The sequence below is a fragment of the Poecilia reticulata genome, chromosome 22 (genome assembly GCF_904066995.2).
Source record: "Poecilia reticulata chromosome 22, P_reticulata-male-v2, whole genome shotgun sequence".
Taxonomy (NCBI): Eukaryota; Metazoa; Chordata; class Actinopteri; order Cyprinodontiformes; family Poeciliidae; genus Poecilia; species Poecilia reticulata.
In genome coordinates this window covers 24,800,022-24,813,747 of record NC_088851.1, presented here as the reverse complement: position 1 = coordinate 24,813,747, position 13,726 = coordinate 24,800,022, and the positions used below count along the sequence as shown (strand labels likewise).

At 37.8% G+C, this 13,726-nt stretch overlaps 1 protein-coding gene across 3 annotated transcripts in view; it reads left to right on the top strand.

Moving 5' to 3' along the window:
* The first annotated feature begins 636 nt into the window (after positions 1–636).
* LOC103458822 (oxidation resistance protein 1) overlaps positions 637–13,726 on the top strand; it is a 23,250-nt gene continuing 10,160 nt past the window's right edge. The window contains exons 1-8 of one of the 3 annotated variants that reach the window (XM_008399899.3): positions 637–769; positions 4,451–4,640; positions 6,667–6,866; positions 7,539–7,600; positions 8,999–9,118; positions 10,425–10,586; positions 12,634–12,765; positions 12,843–13,027. In XM_008399899.3, coding sequence (XP_008398121.1) covers positions 4,540–4,640; positions 6,667–6,866; positions 7,539–7,600; positions 8,999–9,118; positions 10,425–10,586; positions 12,634–12,765; positions 12,843–13,027 — 962 coding nt within the window. In that variant the 5' untranslated portion in view covers positions 637–769; positions 4,451–4,539. Of the gene's footprint in view, positions 770–4,450; positions 4,641–6,666; positions 6,867–7,538; positions 7,601–7,640; positions 7,902–8,998; positions 9,119–10,421; positions 10,587–12,633; positions 12,766–12,842; positions 13,028–13,726 lie in introns of those variants that run through there. The other 2 variants (XM_008399898.3, XM_008399900.3) reach the window with 2 other exon arrangements.

Sequence of the window (13,726 nt, the reverse complement as noted above, 5' to 3'; positions counted from 1 at the left end):
ACCTGTCCAGGGTGAATCCCGCCTCTCGCCCGGAACGTTAGCTGGAGAGGAACCAGCTAACGTTGGTTAGCTGGTGCTAACGTTAGCTGGTTAGCTGGACCACTAAGGGACCACTAAGAACCCTCAGTGGTCCTTAGTGGACCCTTGTCCACTAAGGGTCCACTAAGGGACCCTTAGTGTAAGAAAATGGATAGATGGATGGAATCTAAAATTGTATCTGAAGACAAATAAAATTAATTTGTCTTGTCATATAGTGTAAGCAAATATTTGTTTTTTTGCTGTACAAATAGGAAAAAGAATGGGCTGAAACACTGAGCCTTGCGGTATTCCATAAAACAAATCTAGTAAGAAGAACAAACGGGACAAAAATGAACTTCTTTTCAACAATATTTTGTGAAATAATTTCAGTCACTGCTAAATTATGATTTATGTTGCCTTTTTATTTCAGTCGTACAATATTCCACATGGTTAGAAATGACGAGAATCAAATGACGAGTGTTGAAACATTTAGTGTAAAAATAACCATAATATTGTTTCTTTCTTACATTTTTTTCAAAGATGTTTAAATCTACAAGATGTATCACTCCCATCTACTTTATTCCGCGTGTCTAGAAGGGGAGGGGAACTATCTTGACAAATGGCGGAGTCGGCGCTCCTGACAGGGAGGAGCCTCAACTTGTTTCTGTTATCTGCAGTGATATCATAACCCTGCAACATGAAGGTGCGCTCATGTGACAGCCGCTCATCTCCGTCCTCGGGCTGGACTCAGGTCAGTAGAGATGCAGCTCACGTTCCCCTCTCTGTTTCCCGTTTGTTTTCATTCTGCTCGCTGCTGGGTGTCGCTTGCTTCTGCAGTAGCTGCTGTCTAGATCATTCTGTGTGATGTCGTCTGAATTGCTGACTTCCTCCACAGCGATCATATTAACACCAGCTTTTACAGGAAACAAGTTCTTGCATGTTCTCAACAGTATGACTGAATAATGGAGGGAAATTACTAAGCGTGTTTTGGTTACTCTCTGTTGCTAATAAACCACCACACAGAGGGACGTGAGCCCGGAATACCAAATGAGGGCTGCAATCTAATGTTTATTATATTGTTATTATTGGCTCTTATTTAACTGAACTATATTATTTGAAACATATTCGACGATTAGGCTTATGGTCGAATAATGTTGGTGCTGTTTTGCTGCCAAAACAACAATGACCCGTCCATTAGCTCCACTTGACCCCTGAGAGTGTGCTGATGTTTAAGTTATGAGGTAGGGCCTCCCTTCACCGGACTGGTTTTTGCAGCAAATCTCACACATTCTCGACTTTCATGATATCTGAGGAATTTGAAGGCCAAGTTAGCAGTTAAGCTAGTTATTGTGCTTCAGAAATGCTAAAATTGGAGGTATGACTGTACCTTTGCAGTTGTGCAGCTAAGTACCTTCTGAAGTGTATGGAGATACATTATATGTTCAAAGCACAAGCAGCTGTAAAATGCAAACTACAAATATTTTTCCATCATCTGGCGCCCGCACTAGCGGCGCCCCTAAGCGTCATTTAGCGTATATATGTTTTTTGCGCCACTGTCTCTGCAGAATGACTTTTCTTGCATGTTCCCCAATGAAGTGACTCGGTCATGTAACAATTAATCAAATTAATTGTGATGAAAATAATCCTCAGCTAGTTACTAGTCAATTAATCGTTAACTGGAGTATAGAGACTCAAAAAAGGGAGTTTTTCTGAAAGAACAACACAAATAGAAACATTTTGCATTTAAGAGGAGAAACCCTATGTTCTACCCAGAACTCCTAACGTGGTAGTTTTAGCTTCACTCGGTTCAGATTATGTAAAAAATAGTCTTCTTCCAGGCATGTTTTACTATCCAATTATCAATTTATCAGCTCAACTGTAGTGATGCTAAGTCAAGAAGAGAGGGCTGCCTTTGCTATAAATTATCAGGCATCAACTAAAAGAATGCTATGCTATTTCATTTTAGGCAAGAAAATGTTTATTTTCTAATTTACAAAAGGAACTGAATGGCTTTATTATTTGCATTAATAATAAAGCCATTTATTTCTAATATTATATTTCTAATATTATATAAAATAAGCTAAAGTGGCTAGCAAAAAAATGTTGACTGTGGCAATTTCTTTATCTGATTAATCGTCAGAATAAAATAATCGTTTTCTGTAGCCCCACAAACATGCATGGTATCTTTGTTTTAGCACCCATATTAGCCGATGTTAGTCATTTTTTATCGGTCCGATAAGTAAAACTGGGCCAATTATCAATGTTTACTTCCATCTTGTTATTCCCTTCACTTATACAAAAGTTTTGTGAATGTTGCAGATTAAATAAAGGATTGCAAAACATGATTCATAAATTTAGCTAGCAAACTAAAATGGTTGAGTAATTTTTCAGAAATGTTTTAATTCAGCCACTTTGTAGCATTTAAGGTCCTGTCACATGATTCCAGTCAGATTAATAATAAGCCTCCAGGCTCTTACAAAACCTTCTTTTTAGTGTTTAAGCCATTCAGACGTGGATTTTCTGGTGCTTTGGATCATTTTCCTGCTGAAAAACTCTCAGCTTAATGGTCAGACATTTTCTCTCTTGATTTTCTTATAGAGATCGTTACAAATGATCCAGACTCTGGGTGATTTGTTGATTGTTGACTGTTACGACTGGCTCAAGGTCATAACAAAACGGGAAACCATGCAGGTGTTAAAGTGTAGAAAAATGAATATTTATTAACAAAAACAACAATGGATTGTGGATATTAGTATCAGTGGTGTAATGCAAACGCTTGGATGTGTTGTATGAGTGCATATGGAAGTGTTGAAGTGCAAAAACAAAGACAAACTCAAAAGTGCAAAAAGGAAGGGAGCTGAGGCCTGGCAACAAAACACTACAAGCGTCAAGGCAGAGTGGACGCTGAAGGCCACCCAGAAGATGGAGACAGCCAGGTTTAAGTACTCTGCACTCCCAATCAACCTGATCAGCAGCACCTGCAAAGGGGAGGAGCACAAGGACAGACAAAAGCAACACCTGCAGCCCAGCCCTTAAGGCCCAGGGCCGTAACATTGACTGTGATTTATTTGAGTAACTTTGGTTTGCCAGCTAATCCTGGAAAGATTCCCAACTGTTCCATGTTTTCTTGGTTTGTGGATTGGTTGGAGATCCAAACCCTCAGAAAAAGCTTTCTACCATTTCCAGACTTAAAGGGGAATTGTTTGTCATCAATTCGATTCAATTAAATTCACAACAAAGGTCATTTAAAGGGCATCTTACAAAAACAAATAATTTAAATTCAATCTTACATTCATTCCAATTGATCCTAGATATTTATTATTCAAAGTAGTTTGCAAAGTTTTGTTTTCCAAGTTATTGACTTGCAGCATTCAAACATACTGAGCATGCATGTGGCGACAGTGGAGAGAAAAAACTCCCTTTAACACAAAGAAACCTCCAGCAGAACCAGAACAAGCGGCCATGTTGGATTATTTTCTATGTTCATGAAGAGTAAAAAGTTAATAGCAGAAGAACCACAGCCAAACTGAACGCCAGACCAGATGTTGCTTCTAAAGAACAAAGAAAACAAAACGCTGGCACTTGAAATAACAGCAAATAACACAAATTGTAGAGCAGAAGAAGAAGAAAGTGAGAGTAAGTGTTCAGTTTGACCTCCAGTAGCCTCAGCCTACGGCAGCGTAATTACAGAAACACATCAGAATAACTGAACTCAACTGTATGAAAAAGGAAAGATTTAAAGAGGAAGTATTATGTAAAATTATCTTTTTGAGCTTTACATCGTCTTATAATGTTTCTCCCTCATCAAAAACAAACCTGGAGCGCTGCTTTGATTTTTTTTCATGCATGTTTGAGGAATCCCTTAATCTCCATGGCAACCATTCAACTGTGCAAAACGCCTGGGTGGACCTAGCCCCGCCTCCAAGGATGAAACTCCTCCCCCACTCAGCTCCTTCAGACTAGCCAGCAGTAATTAGCAAACACCTGGTGGAGCAACTGAGCTCATTATAGGAGCTGCTGCTCAGTGAAATGCTGACAAAAACATTGATGAAGTGATGAAGGGTTAATGAAAGAGCAATGTTGTTATTTAGATCAGGACTTGATGTGTTGCTTCTTTACCTCCTTCATGTTGTCACACAGGTTCTATTGAACTCATTTCTTGATTCTTGCAGCAACCAGACCCATGAAATAGTTGAATCATGGTTCAAAGAAGGGAGCAGGTTGGTTTTCACAGCACTTCGCCTGGCGGCCTGGGGTTACAGGCTCATATTGATTGTCAGGCTTACGAACTAATGACATGGGATGATTGGCAGTTTTGCCGAACTGAACGGCTGCCTCCGTTATTCTGACGAGAGTCTGGTTCACGTCCTCCTGCCTGGTGAACGCAGGTAAAAATCAGCTCACATTGTATGATTTTCCCGTCTCCTGCCAGGTGCAGTAAAAGGGGCTAAACAGTGAGCATGGGGAACAAAAGGAGGAAGGACGCCAGCTGAGCTCCTGCACCAGACCAGAAAACCAGAAATGGCTCAATCAGTGAGACGGCCGGAGACGTTAGGAGCCGTCAACCTCAAACCTCAGGCGGATAAAACCAGGAGCGGCTACTTCTGCAACGTGAAGAGCAGGTATCTAAACGTCCTGACTGGCTCATACCTTCTTCAAATCCAGCAAAACTGGCGTCAAACGTTTGTGCTGCAAATGTTTTTTATTTGTGCCGCTATAATTTAAAAGATATTAATAAAAGTTTCCAGAGGTCATGAAAGGTCAACCAGCCTTGCCCACATTATCCAAATCTAACAAAACTGATGCCAATCAACTCAATTATGTTTGTGCAGCAAACATTTTTGTTTGAGCTGCTTTTTCTTTGGAGTTATTAATGAAAGTTTAAAGGTCAAAAGGTCAACCAGCCCCAGCCACATCATCCAAATCTAACAAAATCGGTGTCAAATGTTGGAGTGGCAAAAATTTCTGTTTGTGCTGCGTTTGCTTTGAAGATATTTGGTAAAGTATGGAAATCTTTTTATCAATGTCTTTAAAATAACAGCAGCACAAACATTTGACACCAGTTTTGTTATATTTGAGGACGGTGGGGGGCGACTGCTCCGGGCCTCCAGGGCAGCACCATGTGGGTGAGAGGAGCCCCATCTTGGCAGGAAGTGTTCGACGACTCCCACTCCACTATAAATAACTCAGAGCCGACTGCGGATGCTGCGCTGCTCACGCTTTGGCTCTCCAAGTCCGAAATCCTTGAAGCTGCACCTCAAAATAAAATCTGTGAAAAAGAAGAGTCGAAAAACGAAAAGATGCATGAAATGCAGCAAATATTGTCCAATCTTTGTTCTTTTTTGATGCTTTTTATCAACAAAAGAAAATAGCATCCCAATCTTAGAAATGATTTTCCAGTGTTGCTGCATTAAAAAAAACATCTAGATTTAAAATTCTTTTAGCTTCAAGTTTATTTTCAGTTATAAGAACAGGATTTGGTTTCTTCTGGAACAATTTGTCGACCAGGAAAATCTGTAATCTTGACATTTATCAAACTTTCTTCTCTTTTTTTTGCGTTCTCCACCTTTTCATGTTTAAGTGTGCAAAATAAATTGTCCAGTTTTCTTTAAATTCCCTTAATAATTTCCTTCATGAAACAGAAAACTCAATTTTCATCCTAATCAGCTCAGAAAATTAAGTTTAAAACTTGGACCAAACCCTAAAAGTTGTCCAATGTGGATCAGAGGAAAGTATTCATAGAGTAAATTTCCACAATGGAGCTTTATGAATGCAAACTAATAGTGTGGCACAGGTGTTACGTTGGTAATAGATCAGTTTATATTGGTAATAGATCAGTTTTTATAGGTAATAGATCAGTTAGTTTTTATTGGTGATAGATCGGTTTTTATTGGTAGTAGATTCGTTTTTATTGATAATAAATCAGTTTATATTGGCAGTAGATCAGTTTATGTTGGTAATAAATCGGTTTTTATTGATAATAAATCAGTTTATATTGGTAATAAATCAGTTTTTATTGATAATAAATCAGTTTATATTGGTAGTAGATCAGTTTACATTGGTAATAAATCAGTTTTTTATTGGTAATAGATCAGTTTATATTGGTAGTAGATCAGTTTATGTTGGTAATAAATCGGTTTTTATTGATAATAAATCAGTTTTATTGGTAATAGATCAGTTTACATTGGTAATAAATCAGTTTTTTATTGGTAATAGATCAGTTTATATTGGTAGTAGATCAGTTTATGTTGGTAATAAATCGGTTTTTATTGATAATAAATCAGTTTTATTGGTAATAGATCAGTTTACATTGGTAATAAATCAGTTTTTTATTGGTAATAGATCAGTTTATATTGGTATTAGATCAGTTAATGTTGGTAATAAATCGGTTTTTATTGATAATAAATCAGTTTTATTGGTAATAGATCAGTTTACATTGGTAATAAATCAGTTTTTATTGATAATAAATCAGTTTATATTGGTAGTAGATCAGTTTATATTGGTAGCAGATCAGTTTTTATTGATAATAAATCAGTTTACATTGATAATATATCAGTTTTTATTGGTAATAGGTAATAGATCAGTTTTTATTGATAATAGATCAGTTTATATTGGTAGTAGATCAGTTTGTGTGTCTGCGTGTCTCAGGTTAGGATCCAAGCTGCCTGCTGGTGTTTCTCAGCCTCCACGGTTCGCTAAGCCTCCCTGGGAGAATCGACCTCAATCCCACATCATGCAGAACGCTGTGGCCGCCGCCGCACATAGCAACGACCCCGTCGCCGTGGGCCGACCCCTCGACCATGTCCCCCACATCAGGAACCCAAAGCTGAGGCAGTACTACCTGCAAGGTGCTGCTGGGCCGCATGATTTCAAATTTACTTCAAATTCCTTTAACCTACTTTGAACAATTAACTGGGCATCAACTGTTTGGGTTGATAACTGAGGCTAGTTGGAATATGTGTGTTGGACTGAACTGAGATTATTATTATTATTTTTCTGAAAGTGCTTTGAGACGACGTTAAACAAACTGAATTAAGATTAATTTAAATTTGAACATTATTTAGATCCTGGTTTCAGCTTCACGGAGAGGAACAGGGCCACTGAAAACAGGAAGAAAACTGGACTTTTCACTCATAATTCTGATTTTAAATCAGATTTTAATTTGTTTGTCACTGTACACAACAATAAACTCAAAATTTATTTTTATTTTATTTTCAGAATTTTGACCTCGTTCCTGGAATTTAGATTTTTTTTCAGAAGTTTGAAATCTTTCTGAGAATTTAGATTTTTTTTTTCAGAATTTTGACTTTATCAAAATTTTAACTGTCAGTACTGATTTTTTTTCTCTCAAATTCTGATTTTTATCTCAGTAATCTGACTTTTTTTCTTCATCCAGAATAAAGTTATAACTTCTTTTTTTAGTGGACATTATCCTCTTCCATACAGCTTTGTGTCCTAAGGACAGTTTTTACCCAGAGTACCTTTAAAAATTGAAACAAGCTTCACTTTCCCCCTCACAGGAACGGCGTGGGATCTCAGCAGCGCCGCAGTGACTGGTGGTTCACCAGCAGATGGCAGCACTGTGAGTCTGTTCTCTTTCACATCCCAGTGGTTGCTACAGCAGCTCCGCTACTGAAACAGATGAGCCAACTGATAACTGGGACATTTATGTAACATCTCTGTGTGGTTGCTAGGAACAGGACTTGGTTTTGAAATGCGTCTTGAGTTTTATGGGCATGTGAGTGTTGCATAGGACGTGTTCAAGGTTCAGAGTTACGATTCAGGTCCAGCAGTTCTGCGACACCATGGGGAAAACGAGTCTGTTCAAGAACTTCTGCAGTAAATACAGTCGAAGGAACGCACTTTCAGGCTTTTACTCAAAGGTACCTATCGGTTTAACTTTTAGAATTTACTTATATTGTATTTATGAGTTAAAAACAGGAAGCTTGGATACATTATGTCTGGTGTGATAAACCTCATGTTCTCACACATTTAGAAATAGAATTAATAGTTATTAGAGCCGTAAAACATTATATTTTGTTCTTTGAACCTGTACTGAAATAGCAGTAAAATCTGAAACATCTGGAAATCTGAGCTATATCTTGCCTCCATAAAGCAAGATAAGAGCTTGCTTTAATTACATAACTAAAAAGTTCTAGTTATAAGTGGAATCTGCCAGTAGAACAAGATATTTTTCCCATCTTATAGAAATACAAATTACTTTGACATATGCTAAAATAGGCTATGAAATTGATTCATTTAAAAACTACAAAAACGCTAAAATCACACTGAGTTTAAAAATCTGCTATCATAAGTTAAAAATTTTCATTGGCAGATTATTTCACTTATTACTAAAACTTTTTCATCAATATTAAAGAACTGTTACCTTAAAACAACCTCATGTTTCTTGCTGAAAAGTTACTTGTAAGTTAGTTTTGTCTTATTTCAAGTGTACTAAAATATTTGCACTAGAAACTAGACCAAAATACTCTGTAAATTTTGTGTTTTTGCAGTGCGTTGTATCGTTTATAGCTGAATGCTTTTGGAGAATAATTTGCAGGCACTTTGCGTTGCTCATGAATGCTCTGATTATTAATTATTTACCACTGAAGTGTATGTTGAACGGAGATGTCATGAGAGGTCTAAGTGCTGCAGGGCGGTAACTTTCCGTTTTAACTTGTCAGGGAATAGAAAACTGATTCGCAGCAGCAGTTAGTCACTGAGCGACGCTAACTGACCGCCGTATTTAAACCACCTGCAGATGTTTTACATTTTCTTTTTATTTGCCTCCCAGCATCAATGATTTGCACAACACGCCATATAATGAATTGTGATGATTAATGACATAAGCATGACTTTTATTGTCTTTCAACTGAAAACAAACTGTTATTTATTGCATTAGCAAAGAGGCACATGTGAAGTGTTTGAACGTTAGGTGATAAAAACTGACTGGAAACCATTTTGTTGCTGCTGGTTGCAGGGTCTCCCCGGGGACACGGTGTTCAGCGTTTCGTCTACGTTCAGCAGCAGCGATGGATCCTCAGGGGACGAGAGCAGAACTTCAACGCAACTCAGCTCTGATACCAACGTAATAAAAGAGGTATGAGCCAGCTGTTAGCATCTAATGTCAGCAGAAATGTGGCTTGTGTTGATTTGTAATGCAAACTAGCACTTCCGCTGCTCTTATGACCAAAATACTCAGCAGGAAGTTACTCCCTTATAGTTTCCATGCCTCACTCAAAACATTCAACCTAGAAATAAAAGCTAATATTATTTTAAAGGGTATCTATAATGCAAAATTCACATTTTGCACATTTTTGTGCTTCCAATCGGGATTCTACTGCTTCTAAAAACAAACCAAGCGATTAAAAAAAAAAACACCCAGCTGTTTTTTGGCAATAAATTGTTTTTTTGGTGATTTGAAAACGAACCATTTCAAAAACTTCTCAAATGTAACATCACAAATCAGAAGGGACTGAGCTGTGACCTGGTAGCCTCAGGGAAGCCCAGCCTGTTGCCTGGCAACCCCAGCAGAGTTCCGCCCGTTGCCTGGCAACCCAAGCAGAGTTCTGCCTGTTACCTTGGAGTTCAAGGACATTTGGTCAGCTGGTTTTACAAAAAGACAAGTGCTTTGTTGTTGACTTTCCAATCAGAAACTATTTGCTGCATTCTTGTAAGTTGTGCAGGAGTATGGAGCTAAATTGGGGCCATAAGGAATAGAAAAAAAAATTAATTCATAAAAGAAAAACTTGACAGAAAATTATATTGAAACTGAAAAAAATCATCTAAAGAAAAAAAAACAAATACTTTTGAATCTGAAAAGTAGAGTTGGACTTTTTTTCCAGTTCAAATTTGTTATTTTCTGTTTCAAAACATTTTTCATTTTCACTTTCAATTTTTATTTTTATTTTTTTTTACAAATTTATCGCTCCAGTTTAGCTCCATACAGGAGGCTCCACCTCTGCTTTTCAAATCAGAGCCATTTTCACGTGGGAGAGTAAGCTGGGGGGGCGTGGCCAGCCAAAGCTTATTTAGAATTACAATGACAAGACGCTCTAAACATTAGGCAGAAATGTGCAGACTAAAATTTCATTATCCAAGAATAATTTTGTAAAAAAAAAATGCAATTAACATTTAATTTAATTTCAGCTTAGGATAAGTTTTGTATAGCTCTATCCCAACCTGTTCAATATGTGACCTTTAATGTGATATTATGGAGCATCGCAGATGAAACAGCCACTTTACATTTACAGCCCTCATCTCCCTCCTGTTGCTCAGATGTGACTACAAACACAGAGAGGAGGGGAAATGCCGAAAGAGGAAGTGATCCCTCCTGCCTTCGCGGTGCGCCCTGTGTCCATGTCAAAGTCAGAGCTAATCTTATCATGGCTTCCTTTCTGAAGCAGCTGGTCTCGAAGAGAAAGGACGCCTCTGTCAGTGGGAAATCCTCTCAGCTTGAACTGGACTGCAGGTCGAAGGAGAAACCGGAGGCAGATCAGGACTGTTTGGATTCGCTCCCGGCTCAGACTCCGTCCCCCTCACCAGAGGCTGAATATGACAAACTTCTTGTAAGTGGAAAATTTGCTGCATGTTCTGCATTTTGCTGAGAAGTGTTTACAAGTTGTAGCCTTTTAGAAAGAAGTAGTTAGCACCCAGTGATTGTTTATTAGCAACCACTGTTTGCTTACGTCAGAGATTTATTAATCACTTCTGATTAGGGCTGAATCGATTAGTTGGATTAATCGGGATACACTAAACAAACCTGCAGGTGTTTATATTTCACAAATGATTTACAGAAAACAAACTGATTTATTAAAATACTGTGTTTATAGAGCTGGAATGATTAATTAGATTAATTGTGATTAATCGATTATTTAAATAGCCATCGACTAATTTAGTAATCAATTAATCATAAACATCTGTTGATAAAACGACACAGCAGTACTAAAACCTAGACTAGAAAAATATACTAAAGATAAAAAAAAACCTTTTTTGTCTGTAAATTTGTTCTACACAGAAGTTTTAGCTTCATCTGGTTTCACATTCTGTTAAATAATTCTCCTATTAAGCACCTTTTGCTCTCCAGTTATTAATCGGTTAATCCAAAAATCAATCTCCAGATCAGGCTTGATCTGTAACGATGTTACATCAAGCAGAAACGATTGAGCTTTCCACGTTTTTCAGTTGTAGGTGCATCCTTTGTATCTGCAACTAAGGATGGAAAGGATAATTTTAGATTAAAAATAAGTATTTTCTTATTTCAAAAGGTAATTGAGTTGTTTAATGTCATCTTTTAATGTATTTCTAATATTGCACAAAAGGGACTTCGATGGAAAATGTGCAGAATATGCACAATTTTATCCGATTAATTGATTAATCGTCAGAATAATTAACTACTGAAATAACTGTTAGTTGCAGCCCCACTTTTGACGGTGCATCATGTCTGCCTTGTTATTTGAAAACTAACATAATTAATCCCAAATCAAAGCAAAAGAAATCAGAGAAAAGCTTTTCTGGTCCTATAGACTTATCAGTATTTATAAATAACTACTTAAAGAGGCCCAACCTTTTGGTTTTACATTTTAGACACGTGAAATAAACATTTTGGAAAGCATGCAGCCTGCTCTGAAGGGACACTTAGAGGCTCTAACACCATCCTTAATAAATCCTGTTTACAGGCTGGGATACCTGCCAGAAGCAGGTTTGGGTTTGGAGGTATTACTGCTGTCACTTTAACTGGTTGCTTTACAGCGTTGGCACCTGAGCTGGATGTAGTTTTTTATTTCCAATGAACAACGTGCTGCGCTTCTCTTTGGAGATTTTATTTACCCCCCCTTATCGTCCTCCATATTGTGTGTTATGGTTAAATACGGGTTCCTGCCTTGTTTGTCACAGATCGTGCTGCTTTAATTACTGTTCTGACTGTAGATATGGGTAAGTTCAGAGTAGAAACCTTTCAGAGATCAATATTGTTTTATTGTAGTTAGTAGAATCATAAAGTCCTTTACTCCTCTGCTTAACTTACATAAGCAGAGCCGGCCCAAGGCATATATATTTAAAATAACATTGAATAATACAAATTAAATGCAATTACTCATGGAAAAATGATTTCTATATTTTTTTTTCACAGTTGTTACACCAATAATAGGTTAATCTCTTCCTGCTGTTGACTGCTGCCACTGTTGAGGGAAATATAAGACATCAAGCTTTTAAACTTGTTTACTGTAAATTTAGTTTTTATCAGCTGGTGTTACTTTCAGATAATTAAAATAATATGGCTCACTTAAACACCACTCTCATTTCAAAACCCATTTTTTACTCCTGTAAGGTTAAAATCAACAGCCATAATAATACTGGTGTGATGTAAGCTAATAACAAATGACGCTAATGATGTGATATGTTACCACAAAGAGTAGCTTAGCAATGTTGGCATTGGGGCCCCAAACGAAAACCAGCCTAGGCCCCCAAAAGGCTTGTGTCTGCCCTGTACAGAAGCTATAAATCAATAAAAAACAAACAGACGGATTCTTCTATCTTAAGATCAAGAAGATCATCTTGTTTTGGTTTAGTCCACGCTGTAAAATAAGCCTGTTCATGTGACTGTGCTGCTGGCAGGATGTGGAGGCGGTGCCGCTGCCAGATGGGCGCCTCTGCCTTCTGGCTCTCCCTCCGGAGTGCTGCCAGGGCGAGCGCCCGGCCGCCATGTTGTATCTCAAACTGTTCTGCCGTTACATCACCGACGGAAAGGTGAGGAACGACAACATATGAACTCTGATTTCAGCTCCGTGGACGTCTGAAATCCCGTCTCCGTCTGTCTCTGCCAGGGTGTGGTTTCTGGTATCCTGGTGGTGACGCCCACTAAAATCTTCTTCGACCCGTCCAAAACCCATCCGCTGGTGATGGAGCACGGCTTCGAGGATTACCTTCTGTCTTGCGCTGTTGACAGTTTGGCGTCCGTCTCCTTCTTCTCTGACGTTTCACACATTCACTTCAGCGCCTCCCAGCAAAGGTCGGTGCTGTTTCACAAATGAGACAAACAGGTTCCAGTTTAATGGTTTATTAGATTAAAATTAGTTCCAGTCGACTAACTACACCGTGTTCCACATTATTATGCAAATTGGACTTAAGTGTCATAAAAATAAAATTTTTTGTTGTGCTATTAAATTTATAGATGGTATTGTGTCTCAGGGATCTTTAAATCACTGTAATTAATTTCATACCTGGGTTCATATCAAACAGCAGCTCTGGGAAGGTTTTCTAACATCCTGCAAGGACATTCAAGCAGAAACTATCCACAAACTCACAAGTTGAATGGATGTGCAGGTGATATAAAGAAGGGTCCTATGTTAAAGAGCTTTTGATTTTAGTACCTGTGACCACTTAATGCTGCACATTTGAAGAGTGACAGTTTGCAGTTCTTTATAATCCATGAAATGTTTAGAAATTATGCCGTACATAATAACTTGGAACAGTGCATTTTGAGTTTTTTATTTTTGAAAAAATACTGTTCTCATCATTTGTTCAGTAAAATTTGATTTATACTGTAATAGTTCAGTATAGTATGAAAATTATACTGACCATTAAGGAAAATCTGAGAAAATAACCACTTGCATAATAATTTAGAACACGGCGTATAATGTACTTTAAGAGTTGTAGTTCTGTCGCAATCCAGCAGAGGGCGTAGCTGGTCACCCTTTTTAAATACGAA